At 34.5% G+C, this 14,122-nt stretch overlaps 1 protein-coding gene across 6 annotated transcripts in view; it reads left to right on the top strand.

Annotated features, from left to right (window-relative positions):
- The window catches only part of POSTN (periostin), a 36,650-nt gene extending 24,325 nt beyond the window's left edge, over nucleotides 1–12,325 (top strand). Inside the window, exons 17-24 of one of the 6 annotated variants that reach the window (XM_074159437.1) lie at nucleotides 821–868; nucleotides 3,160–3,255; nucleotides 3,890–3,979; nucleotides 5,528–5,605; nucleotides 6,020–6,100; nucleotides 8,319–8,405; nucleotides 10,478–10,519; nucleotides 11,069–12,315. In XM_074159437.1, coding sequence (XP_074015538.1) covers nucleotides 821–868; nucleotides 3,160–3,255; nucleotides 3,890–3,979; nucleotides 5,528–5,605; nucleotides 6,020–6,100; nucleotides 8,319–8,405; nucleotides 10,478–10,519; nucleotides 11,069–11,109 — 563 coding nt within the window. In that variant the 3' untranslated portion in view covers nucleotides 11,110–12,315. Of the gene's footprint in view, nucleotides 1–820; nucleotides 869–3,159; nucleotides 3,256–3,889; nucleotides 3,980–5,527; nucleotides 5,606–6,019; nucleotides 6,101–8,318; nucleotides 8,406–10,477; nucleotides 10,520–11,068 lie in introns of all 6 variants that reach the window. The other 5 variants (XM_074159454.1, XM_074159445.1, XM_074159462.1 and 2 more) reach the window with 5 other exon arrangements.
- Nucleotides 12,326–14,122: the final 1,797 nt, after the last annotated feature.

Raw genomic sequence — 14,122 nt, forward strand, 5'->3', positions numbered from 1 at the left:
GTTTTAGGTAGTCCTGTGAGAAGGGAGTTGGACTTGATGATCCTTATGGGTCCCTTCCAACTCGAGATATTCTATAATTCTATGATTCTGTGTCCCACAGCCAGTAAGAGTAGCATGAGAAACAATGCCTATAAGCTGAAGCAAGGGACATCAATGTCAGATTTCAAGAAAGTTGTATTTATTGATTTAGTTGAATGTGGAAATGGGAAGGCTGGGTCCTCTACCAGTGAAGGCTTCTCTACTGGTGAACGGACATGGGTTGAGTAACAGTCTATAAGAGATGTTCAATGAATGCTTGAGTCTGTCTTAGGTGTAGAGGGACAACTTCATCTCCCAACAGCACTGGAATCGTGCTCTCCATGATGTTCTATCAGGTGTAAGAATAGTTCTGAATGTCAGAGGGTTTCTTCTGTTTGCCAGGTCAGCTCCCTAATGAAAAGAAAAGGGCAAGATTCAAATTCAAGATACATCAAGGAAACGTGCAAAGCTTTACGAGCTTTATGAGTTCCTTTATGAGGAACTGTATGAGCCATTATTATTGTTTACCTTACATTATCATGGGTTTTGTGACCAGTGGGTTTCATAAGGAACAAAGGCAAATAGATTGCCAGTAGACTCCGTCTGCAGGTGACTTGTATATACCACCATTTAGTAACCAGAACTGAGGTCCATACTCTAGATCCTTTTGAGTTACTTTTCCATCCATTATTATCTGTGATTTTATCCAAATCTTTATGACCATACCAAAACTAACTGATCATTACCATAAAGAAACAGTAAGAATGGAGTGTGCTTTGTATTCCATTTTCTATACTTTCAGAAATTAACATAATTGAAAGCAACGTCCAACCTATCATCAGAAAGGAAGGTAAATGAGGCCCTTAGAATATATATTTCTGTATATGATCATATACATATACAGAATATATATTGCATATATTTCTGTATAAGTTCATATACTTATACAGAATATATACTGTATATATTTCTTTAATAGGATGCATTTTGTACATAACAAATCCAGGATGTTCAACACTTTGCTGGAAAAGCAAAGATACAAATATTGCAATTAGAACTGGCTGAAATATTTTGTACTAAAAGTTTTTCCACAGTTGTTCTCCCCAAATGATTTTTTCTTTTTTCCACAGGCATTGTTTAAAATATTTTTGAAATAATCTTTTTTCAAGCCATTTCTTTTAAGTGCCCCAAATGTTATTATACCTTCAATAAAACCATTTTTTTTAAATTAAAACAGTTATTTTAAAAAATGAAGTAGATTTTTTTCTTATAATTTGAAGAAAAAAAAGTCAGTTCATTTTTCTGTAGTTTTCAATCAGTTCTAAATACCAATATCTGTCAGATGCCTGGAAAGGATGATTAGCCAATCTCTCTTTTTCAATTTCTCATGGCAAAATCATGACTTAAAGACTAGTGGTGGGACTGAAGAGAATAAAAAGTAGGGCTGGGACTATCAAAATCACTTATGATTTATAACTTAACTAAAACTCCCATTGGTTCCACTAGACCAGCTACACTGCTAATGAGTTCCAGTTTCCCATGGAAACAAAAATGCTCATGGGGAATCTGGTTGACCTCAACTGAGAAGGCAGTAAAAATATCTTGCAAAAATTTTACCCAAACTGTTTAATCATTGTTTCTGGGAGGACTTTCTCCCAGCAGAAGTGACATGAGCTTGCTTTTTCAGCAGCTTGTCTGTGCTTCATCCAATTTAGGATTAGACACCATCTAGCATATATGCTGATCTTTGTTGCCTAGTCTCCATCATTAAATCAGATCCACAGAGCAATATAAATGGATAGATTATTCCATATGGTAATTCATCCAAGCTATTTAAAACTCAGAGTAGATGAATGGAGCTCAATAATAACCGGGCATTGTTATCATTCTATCATATCATCTCATGTACAGCAAATAAATGAATTATTTAGCTCTGAAGTCTAATTTATACAATGACCTTCTACTGCAAAAAGAAACAAAAATGTATGCTTGGATTTGTTATTATTGAAGGACACTAGTTAGCCTGAATCATATTGTTTTCAACAATTGACACCAGATACACGTATTAAAAAGCTCTTGTTAAATCCTGATCAGTAATTAATAATAATAATAATAATTTATACAGCACAGACTTCTATATAAGCTCATATAAATAAAGATTTTTAAGATATTTTTAAGGAAAGTGAGAGAGATGGACTTTGTTAAGTTTCTAACTCTGAATAGGGAATGAGGGAAATGTGTGTTACAGCAACTTCTTAAGTAGATGACGTTGCTGTAACACTTGCTACAGAAGACCTGTGTTATTCCTGTTAATTGACTTCAGCAATGGTATGTTCCTAATTTATTTAGTATCTACTGCTACAGCCTGTCAGACAGAAATACATTTGGATCAGTGTGTTGTATAGAGATTGCACAAGATTAAGAGGTTTGTTTTGGCCATTGAAATCAAGATGACCTCTCCCATGCAACTCAAAGAATAATAGCCATTAATGCTGACATATATCCATACAACCATTTCAGTTGATCTCTGAAGTTTATTTATCTTTTTTATTTTAAGCTAGGTGACTATCAGCCAATTCTTGGTAGCTTAAAATAAAGGGAAAAAAAAAAAAGCCAAATAACCCCAAATAAAAACCCCCAAAACAACACATAAAACCCCCTAGTTTCCTCGTGTATAGCTATACAGTTAGTAGGAAATAGCATGACAAACATTTCTCTCACTCGTTATTTTTTAAGCGTTCACACAGTAGTTTGCACGCTGATCACTAGCAGAGCAATAGCTGTAAGACTCCAGCAATGTCTCATAGTAGGCTACTTATCAATATATAGAGAGGAAGACTTCCTTTCAATTGCTGAGGGTCTGGTTTTTGCCTGAGACTTGTCAACAAATGATAATATCAGATAGAAGAAAAAAAAAAGTAAAATTAAAGTGTGCAATAGGATCTAAATTTAAGACAGGATGGGACGAAGTGCAAGACTCTGCAGCATTGCTGCAAATGGCTTCTCAGACTTAAAAAATCCATTATAGTCATCTGGTTTATTTAGGGTAGGGGGATAAAGCTATCTTCATCTCAGCCCCGTGGAATACCATAAATATTCTTCTGACTATTTGTAACATGTTGTTTTTCTCCTATGTCACAGACCCATCTATCACACAGATCACTAAATTAATTGAAGGGGAACCCGAGTTCAAAATAGTCAGGGAAGGGGAGACAATAACTAAAGTGATTCATGGAGGTTGGTATGCTTTCAGCAACTCAATTTGTATCAGTTAAAATTTGAAACATTCACTATTCCAAGTCAGTTTGTACTTTATGTAGGTGATTCAGGTGATATGTTAGACAACAGTTCTGTTTTTGACAAGACCTTCTGGAAGTGGTGTAATTTATTACATCCTTTCATTCTCACTACTCCTGCATTTCAAAAAAAATTTTTTTTTTGGCCTAGTTGTGTCCCATAGATACAGTCAAGATAGTGTTAGAAATGTTCTGCATGCTGACATAATATCTGTCTCTGTTAAGGATTATTTGCTGGTTGTTGTCCTGTAATAAAAAAATGCAGTATGTGATTCTGTGATAGAAAGGCAATTTTATCAGACAGAGACGTAAACTTTGCCTGCTGCTTTGCTAGGGACATTGAGAACTTTACATCTAGGGGGCTTTAAAAGGAAAAACAGCATGTGGCCATCCTAAATTTGGAGGAAACTTAGTTCCTGGTCTCCTCTGAATGTTTGTCTTTTTTTTTTTTTTTTCCCCGTAAAATATGCTATGGTATTTCCTTGTGGGCTTCAGTACATTTCAGCCTCTCAAAAACAGCACTTGTAATGCTATTCACCACTTGATTAATATCTTCAACTTAAAAATCCTTGTAGAACCAATTATTAAAACATACACCAAAGTCATTGATGGACGACCAGTGGAAGTTACAGAGAAAAAAGTAACAGAAGAAAGAATTATTCAAGGTAAATTATGCTGAGATATTCATATTTAGTAAAGTTTACCATTACATACAAAAGTAACAAACCTTAAATTCTGTCCTAATGCCTAAACTGCATTTCCTGGACATAAATGCCTAAACTGCGTTTCCTGGAGAGATGAATTTTCCCTAATGCTTCCCACTGCCTTGTGTGACTCAAATTCTGGCTGTGTGCGCTACACACACATATAGAAATGGCAACAATATTTTAACAGCACGTAAAACAATGAAAACTTGTCTTTTTTTGGTTTATTTCATTTTACTTTATTATTTTTTTTTTTGCAAAGTGTCTGATTTTGTAAGCTGTTTGCTTCCATTTCAGGATAAGACTGCTTTTATTGCATTTTCTTAGTGTGGCTTGCTTTAGAGAGCTTTATTTTGTGTGTGTGTGTGTGAACTTTTGAGTAGTTTATTTTCAGGTAAGTTTCATTTGAGCAAAGGTAGAAAAAGAACTTCTCTGTTTCTCTATACAGAGGGGTCTTGAATGATTTGACATTCACAAGTTAGACATTTGTAATCAGCTAATATAAGATAAAATTATGGACATCTCTGTCCCTTGATCTTCTCCTGCAGTAACTTTCAAACTCTTTGGCCAATTTCAATTATATTTGACCTACTACAGGGATATTTCTTTAAGAATCCTAGAAACTTCACAGAAATTGAATAGTAGAGTGAGGCATATTTGAACGGTCACAAATTTTCTGCTAATACATTTTGATCCCCTTGGTTAAAAATCAGCTTGAATGCTGCTATTAAAATTCTGTCTGCCAGAGCAGTTTTCAGGGAAAGACAGTGTTATAGGAACATACTGACTTAGCAGAAAGTCTTAATATTCGGTTTATTTAGAAAATCTTAAAATTTAATTTAAGAAGTCATTAAAGCAAGAGAGAAATAAAGAAACACTTAAGATATTCTCATACAGCCATTTGCTACAATGAAGATAACTGAATAAAAAACAGTGATGGTTTCTGAGTAAACCTGGGACTATTTTTCATTACAAAATTTTTAGGGAGAAAATAAAATATTTTCTCATTTCTCGTATTCAGGTTTCACTAATATCCCACATAAAATGGTTGATATAGTGTAAAATGCTAGTGCTTCAGACCTGATATTTCCTTCTCTTCCCTCTGTAGTAGAAACTGATAAAGAATCTCAAATGTTAAGATCTCAATTTATTCATAGCAGTAATAAAAACAACAATGTCTATTTACAACAGTGGATCCAGACTCTTTTTTCACTTAGGAAATACCTGATCTATGATGTAATACAACAAAGTGTTTAAAACTGTGTCTTACTTTAAGAATGTGGGGTGTATGCTAAATTTGTCGAAGTACTTTCCTGAATAGTTCTAAATACTACTTTTAACCCTCTTTGAGTTTAATTTGGGAAACAATGAAAGATAAAATGATCATAAAAGTATTTTAAAGTGTGTTAATGATGGAACCATACTAAGTGTTAAATAGGAAAAAATAACTTTAAAAGCAATCCTGTTCTGTCTGATTAAAGTCCCTGTCTGACACATCTTTTTTTCTAGGTCCTGAAATAAAATATACCAGGATTACTGCTGGTGGTTCAGACAATGAGGAAAAGTTAAAGAAATTGCTTGAAGAAGGTTAGTATCCTTGTTTTCTTTCCTTCCTTTAAAAAAATAATTAAAAATTATATTACTTAAGTAATTACTGAATGGATACTCCACGTTTTCAGCAAAGGTGCTCATACTGCAAAATCATGCCCAGAGATTAAACCTCAGAACATGAAAAATGTCCAAATCTGACATTCTGGTTTGAGTCTTTGATCTTCACATTTCAGTCAGCTCCAGAGTTGAGGCTGCCTGGGTCTAGTACATAGTATGCTGTTTGTTGTGAAGTATGGTGTTTTCAGTGTTTACATGGAATTTAATACCATAAAAGATGAATTCTGTAATTCAGTAAAATGCTATGACAAGATTAATTCAGTAATATGTTTTTACACAGTTGTCAAAAGTTTTCTGTAAATCAATTATTTGCCATAACCTGTGTCCTATCAGAGGTTACCAAGGTGACCAAATTTATTGAAGGTGATGGTCATTTACTTGAAGATGAAGAAATCAAAAGGCTTCTGCAGGGAGGTAATTCAGTGTATTATAACTAACTTTTTTGCAACAGGTTATGATAACTGAAACCCCTCTCAGATATGTTGATCTCAACATTTTAAAGACTGACCTAGCAGAAATGTAATTTTGATGGGAGAAAAAAAAGAATACCACATATTAAGTGCTAGATGTCTGTGAAATGGAAATAAGTACCAAAGTTTGATTAATCAATTTTTTCTATTATAATGATCTGGAAAAAAAAAAAAAATTGGTTTTTTTTCAGTCTTTAAAAAGTTATCTAATTAAAATTCAGGGGAGCAATGAAGATTTATTCCACTAGCTGTGAACTGTTTTTTTCAGAAAATTTAAATCTGTCAAAACCACTTATGAAGTGGAAAGTATTGTAATAGGCCAAATTCATTTTGCTTATCAGTTCTTCAGAAATGAATATTCATTGCCCTCAAGTTAATAATGAAAGGCATGTTTAGCATCCTTCTTTCAATGCTTACAGGTGATGGATATCAAGGCATTAACTTTAATTGCTTTCCAATATAGCATTCCAAGGAATGGTTTTCTTTCTTCTTGCTCTCTTAATTCTAACTGTTTCGGCAATATATAACCAGTAGCTGTAGAAAACTGGTGAAAGAACTTCTGCTTATGAAATTAATCTTTATCTATGAATTTGGAATGTTCTCTGCTTAATGTAGATTAGAAAAACTACCTATAATAGCAATGGAGAATTAAAAAAGAGAATTCAAGTGTTGTGCTCTTAGTAAATGTTAGTGTAAACCTGAGTCAGAAGCTCAAAAAATGTGTATGTTTCTCTTGGCATAAATTAACTGAATCCACTTCATTTTATGTTCATTTTTTAGTAAGTTACAAACTGTGAGCTGCTTCACTATCAGTAGCTCACAGCCAGCTGGGTGTTCAGTGAGCTAAATCTTACAGTTCTTTAAAAGCACTGTTCTGAGCTTTTACTTTTTATTCCGTGACTTAAACTTTAGTTAAGTAAAAAATTTAGTGTTGGCTGGATGGCTGAACAGCTTTCCACCAAACAAAACAATGCTAGTTGATAATAAAGCTATTCCTAGAGAAAAGCCAAAATACGGCTATAAATACTGTTGACTTTCTTTCTTTCTTCTGTTTTAAACACATAAATCTTAGTTTTACAGGTCTAAGCCAAGATTTGCCGATAATCATTGGAGAGAATTAGGACTTTCCAGAGGGTTTTTCATCTTATACTATCTTAGGTGTCTCAGCTATATGAAAAGAGTTACTCTCTGGAGATGCCTATTTCAGTGTTGAATATTTAAAAGAAAAGTTGAAAATTAAAGAAGTTATAGCAAGAAAATCCCTCTGTATACTGGACTGTGTTTTACTGGTGTCAGCCAAGCAATAAAGAGCAGAATCAAACTTCACCTGTTCAAAATTCTGGTGACAGGTCTGATGTCAGAATCTAACAATTATAATTGTTATTGTAATCATCTTCAGTTACAGAGGTATACAATTAAATAGACATAATCTGTAGAGATACATCTTACATTGATCCTAGAGGTGTGTGGAGAAGAAATAGTTTATCTGTAGTAATTTTGGAAAAGACAATGTTGTCTCTTGAATTCTTTCTATTTTTCCTTGCTATTATATGTTAGTTTGCATAAGCATCCTGCTTTATAGAATGGACCCAATAGACAGATTTGTCTCTTGTTTTAATTTGATTTTTCTCTGTCTTTTCCATGATTTATCCAGTCAGCTACCCTTGGCTGCCATAGTAATACCTAACTATATGTTTAGCCAATAAAAGCAGATACATATGCTGCTTTATGGCTGTTGGTGATAATGGTGATAATACTTTATGTACCTCTTGTCTACATCAAATTCCTTCTGTTTTACTGTAAATTTCCTAAACATTTAAATCTGAGCCCAGTCACAAACAAATGAATTGTCACTGCCTAACGTAAAATGATTTTGTATGGGCAGTAACTCTACTCATACAATATCCAGCATTGTTTATTACCAGTGGCAGTCTTTGCTGAAGCAAAACTTCAAGCCAAGATTGCAATGAATGACTCTCAGCCCTAGAGAAGGAATCAACTGTGGCAGGGCCAAGGAAATCAGCAGGACCTTACGGCATGAATAACATAGTGGCCTGCATACATCTACACCCCCAAAATGACATTCTTTCGACTGAAGGCTCCTTGCATATGGGAAAATGCTATGCCAGATTTAACCCATTTGTTTTTGATGCTTATCGTAGCTGGAACTGAGTACACCAAGGTTACTAAAGTAATTGAGGGAGAGCCACAGATTATCGAAAGAGAAATCAAGACAGTCCAACTGGAAGGTTAGTTTGTCTAAAAATCCAGTATCACCAAGACCTGCTTTGTCTGAAGTGATCATTCCAGGTGGGGTTTTATAGTATCTATTCACAAAAAATTACTTAGGACTGAAGTCAGTAGTTTAGCAAGAAGAGTTTTATAATTGTTCTGGAAAATAATTCTTTCACTGACATCACAGAGAAAAATGTTGAGGCTTATCTTGTGGCTAAATGTAACTAAAAGATTTGGCAAGTATAGTAGACAAGAGGAGATGTCTAACCACAAAGCTTAGTTAAAACATATTGAAGGAACACGCACGATAAGAATTGCCTTTTCTCTAAGCAGCACATCCAGAAGAAGACCACGTGAGTTGTTTTTAACTTGAGTTATTTCTTGTCACGGTTAATGTGATCTGTTGATGGGATGAGTTCTCAATTTGTTGAAGGGGAGGTAGGGTGGAGGGAATACAACCTCTGAGGTTGAGCAAATATCTCACAGGGTCTTGGAATTTCTCTACCCTTCTCCTTTTGTTAAATGAGGGAAGCTCTTGGGTTTGAAAAAGCTTAATGGTGTTGAGGTTCAAAATGGATCTCTTAAAGGAGCCAAGTACAATTCTGCCTGGCTTTATACTAGGAATTTGTTCTTCAAGTTTAATGATCATTTTTTAATGGTCTTCAAAGTTAAGAAGTAGATTGTTTAGGGTTTCTTTTGTATTTGTATGTCTGTCGTTTTCCATTTCTAATTATATAGATTAAGTTATTCTGTCAGCCTTTAAACTAAATGAAATTATTTAGTAGGAAGAAATATTGTGGCTTGTGCAGAATAAAGTTAAATAAATATGTTTCTACTTTCTAAATTTTGATGTCCATGCTATATACTGAAGGTATACCATAGTGTTTCTATAACTTCAATGCTGAGTAGTACAAGGCAGTAGAGAAGTCAACTATTGCCTGAAAATGACAGACAGATGTGACCTTTGACCATGAGGTTTACCTGAAAGCATAATTGCATGGACACCATATAAGTATGGAAAGCATATTTTGGGTGGACCATGCTCTGTCTTTATCAGGGCAGTGAAGATCTCAAAATTTTCTATCACATTGGTGCAGATACCCATTGTTTAGCCTCAGCTGTAATGAGGTGAAGCCTGTATCTCAGGGCTATGAATTTATATACCCTGTACTTCAGGATGAAAAGACAACCGATTGCTGGTTAATAGAAGATGCAAGGACTTCATGGTTGTAAAGAAGGAAAAATATCACAGTAACATTTCTGTAGCAGTAACAGAAGAATTATCTCTTATGCTTATGAAATGTTTTTCCTCCCAATGAGGAGACATCTGGTTTAAAAAAACTCTCAAGATTTGATGAAGAAAGAAGAAAAATTGTCCATAGTTTCACGGAGTCAGTATTTTGGAAAACAGATGTGTCTGCTAATGAAGGTGGTACCTATTCAATAGCCCTTACTCTACTCTACCATTTAAAACAGAAGTCTCTGAGAAAATTAACTGAACTCTAAATGTGGAATCATGCTGCAGGCTCACAATGCAGTTACACATCAAGTCCCAAACACAGCTGGAAATGTGGCCAACATCTTGTGATGGTTGAGTTTCAAGCATGTCACTTATAAATAATTCCTGAAGTAATGTCTGTACAGCAGACCTGGACATCCTCTGCCAAAAGCTGAGGCTGTCCTGGGCTGTACATTAACCTGAGTTTGTACCTTGCTGACAGTGTCAGATGGTGTTTCTTGAATGAAGAGCATGGGGAAAACATCCTGGCACCTGCCTGCATCATGTAACTCTCTGTAGGAGATCAGTGTGAATAATGGATTAATTCATACTAGAATGCAAAAATACTTTTGAAGTGTTGGTAAGATTTGATGGACGACTGCGCATGACAGAAATGTGTGAATTGTATTATACAAATTCGTGTTTCAGGTTATCAAGTCAACATGCTAATGGGACAAAATTCTTAATTTACTGAAAACCTTTAAGGACAATCTTTGGAAGTCAGCAATGGGTTTCCAACATTTCTAATGAGTTTTAATATAAAGGCTCTTACAAATAACTTCTGACTGCCAAATTTCTGTTTTCTAGAAGCACCTCTAAGGAAAGTACAACCAAACAGGAGGACACAAGGTAAAAAAAAAAACTTATATTTAAACATTTTAACACATAAATATTATCCTGAGTTATGTTAAAAGTCAGGAGGAAAAAAAAAATGCCCTTAAGAAAACAGAGCTCAAAAGGAAAAAGTTGCATTTATGTTTTTTTTTAAAAAAAGAAATTTTAACAAAGCTTGGTATTGTTAATCAGTGGGTTTCTAGATTTTTTTTCTTATATGTATTTCTTTCTGAAAACAACTTGTTGTATGTGATTTGGTCAAACAGTGTTTCAGATCAGAATAAAGCCGTCAAAGTGAGATCTGACTCTGGAGTCTAAAACTGTGAAAATGGCACTGTGGGATTCCCCACCACGGGATTTATAACTCACTGATTCTACATTCTTTTGATCAATTAAGAAGCTGAGAGATCACTATAATTTCCTAGCTTCCAGCACAAAAGTGAAAGATTCAGCATCAGGCTTCATCTTTCCTCTTCACATGTCTGTTTCACAAGTAGATACAATATATAGTGTAACTATATTATATATAAGTAATAATTATGGTTCTTTTTCCATTTCTCGCAGGGGGAGCAGCAAGAAGGAGGACAAGACTAGCTTATTCCTAAAAGCTTTTCAAGATAGAATCCACAGAATTGCAAATTAATGGCACGGTCTTTGATAGGAAGAGAAACTGTTTTTTAAAAAAAATAGAACATTAGAAAATGACGTTGTTTTGATAACATAATGTAAACTGAACCATGAATCCACAAACCGCTGTGAAGCTTCAGATACTCACTGCTAGCACAGTGCTCACTAGGAGGGCTAGTCCATTGGAGGTGCTTTAACTGCTCTTGATAGTGAGCACTATGCAGGGTGGGATCCAGGAACTACTGAAGGACTACAACTTCTGTAGAACCAGGGTTCCTTCTTACGCTGGCTAGTAAGCATTTGCAGGATTGGATTCAAAAAGAGCAGGGAACAATACAGAGTGTATTTTTTTATTATTATTATTTCCACTAAATAAGAAATATAAATGAAATTAGCTCATTTCTAGAAAAAAAAAAAATGACTTCAGGTGACTTTTAGAGTAATCTAAGGAAGTATAAGAAGTTAACATAGCACTTTTGGTTCAGTAGTATTGTATGCTTTTTTAAGTCAAAATTCATCATGTGTTTAATGTCATAATGACACCAGTAATGTTACTTTTTTTAAACAAACAAATATGAGTTATATCAAATGTATCTTTCTTTGTTGTTGTTGTTCTACATTGCATAACCAAATGTCTTCCAGTAACATGGCTAATGTAAGCTCTTAAAAAGAAAAAACCCAATCATTATGAGCTTCTTGAAATGTATTTGAGATCATGTTGACTTCATAATTTATAAGAAAAATCATTCCTATTAAAGAAATCCTATACCAATACATATAGTAAGATTCTTAAGTGTTTTCCCACTTTTTCCTAAATCGTCTTTTGATTATTAAAGCGGATTATAAAAGGGATAAATAAAAATGCATGCAAACAGTTAACTCGGCATGGAAAAAGGTTTTACAAAAATGAGGCTAGGTCTTAAAGCTTTTCTATCAAAACATGTTTTGCTAATGTCTGGTACTGATGTGGAGTTGTCTGTAAGTTATGTCAATTTTATAACTCTAGTTTTATACTCATAAAAGTTGTTTGCCTTTATTAACAACAGTTGGAAAACAATTACTTATGGAGTAAGAAAAAACTTGTTCAAAGTGCCTTAATTTTGCAGACTGAAGTTTCGGAGGAGTTATCTAATGTGCTTTTATACTTCTGTTTTGAAACAAATACTCAATAAAGAATTTGGCTGAACTGTGCTTACTTTCCTTTGTGAATATTTTTTTAATAGTAAAGCAAATTCTAAATTTTAAAATTTTTAGTGTAGTTTTTAGTTTAAAAACATGCTTTCACAGAAGCAAAGTTATGCTTCCCTTTCCCTGCATCACTCTCTTTAAATGCAATTAAAAACCTTCCCTAATTCCATAATCACATACTACGAGCACCGTTCCCTGGATGATAAAACTATCTGAACAATGGGTTGATATCTTGTGTAGCCTTACTGGGCTGTCAGACTCCCTCAATAAGGTGACCTTTTTATCAACTATCATAGCACTTAGGTAGAGGGACAGCTTTTAACCCCAGTAAGAGTTAGAAAGCTTTTAGGTGAAAATGAAAGCTCTTAGGATTGCCTAGAGGTGAACTGAAGCTGTCACCTTTCCCCGGGGCCTTTGACTGTCATTAAATATGAACTTTAATCTGCTTCCTTTACTGCTGTGCCACCGTGAGCTGTCAGTCAAGTAAGATTTTAAAGGACAGCAATTATGTTAGGGGAGGAATGTGTCTGTGCTCTCCTCTCCCAAAAAAAGATCAGGCCATGGGGAAGAAAATGGAACGGAACTGATAGATCAAGTATGTACAGGAACTGGCAAAAAAGCAGGAGGCAAGAAAATGGATTAAAACCTATCATGTGGTAGGACACTTTTAACTTTTCAAGTGGAAATAAATTTGTAACATACAACTTTTGATATATTTTCTACTTTGATAACATTTTAAAGTCTCTGGTAGTCACTAAAATACCTTACTGTATTTCACCTTTCATTAATGTAATCCAAGTGAAATCCAAGTGAATTGTTATACATAAAACAATGTATAAAGGGCAGTCCCTCGTGAACACTTGTTTCCCTGATACACTCCATCCTTCAGAGTCCTTGATCACAGAAGGTGTCTGCACAACTGCACTGTACACTGACGTCTCTTTTGATGGTGTGCTTTTTTGATTTATCTGAACAAGAATCCTTCCACAACCAAATGTAGAAAGAAAATCAACATGTTCTTTTAGTTGCTTTTCATATAGCTATTTCTCAGCATGGACAATCTTTTACTGAAGCGCAGATTTGGAGAAGTCTTGTGACTACAACTCCTCCTACCCCGTTATCTATTTCCCCTCACCTGATACTAGTTTAAATTAATGTAATGTGATCAAACAGGGGATTAGCATACTAACAAGTCAGAATACTAATAACAGAGAACTCGCTCTTTTCTTTGGTTATTTGGTTAATAATTTATTGGGGAGTTATAAGCAGGAATGCCCAGTTGAGTTGGTGATGGAATTCTTGAAGTACTTTATCTGCTTCTTTTGGTATCCTGTATGAAAAATTGATGTCAAAGAGTTAGTAACTGACAGTGGTCTCAAATCTGTCAGTTTTGCCAACAGTAGCTGCACATAAATTATCTGTAAGATCGCTAAAATTTCATGCTTTAAAAACAATGAAAAGCGAGAACTACACATTTAATTGTTACCTTGTGATTTTCTAGAAACTAGGATTCATACCTATATGCTTTTCTTTTATGATGTAGGAGGACGACTATTCATAAGTATAATTAGACAAGTATTGAATAGAGGAGACTATGGTGAATGTAATACCTCTACAAGGCAGAGATATTACAAGCGTATAATAAAAACTCTGGTGGCACTTCAATGCTCTCACATGGAGCACTAATGCAGCAGCATCTTGACACAACTGTAGGAGCTCTAGTAGTAAAGGCACATGTGATATTTGTAAAAAGCTAAACAGAACAAAACTCTCCATTACTTTAATTCGGTGCCCAAGAAATAT

The sequence above is a fragment of the Numenius arquata genome, chromosome 1 (genome assembly GCF_964106895.1).
Source record: "Numenius arquata chromosome 1, bNumArq3.hap1.1, whole genome shotgun sequence".
In the NCBI taxonomy this organism is placed as follows: domain Eukaryota; kingdom Metazoa; phylum Chordata; class Aves; order Charadriiformes; family Scolopacidae; genus Numenius; species Numenius arquata.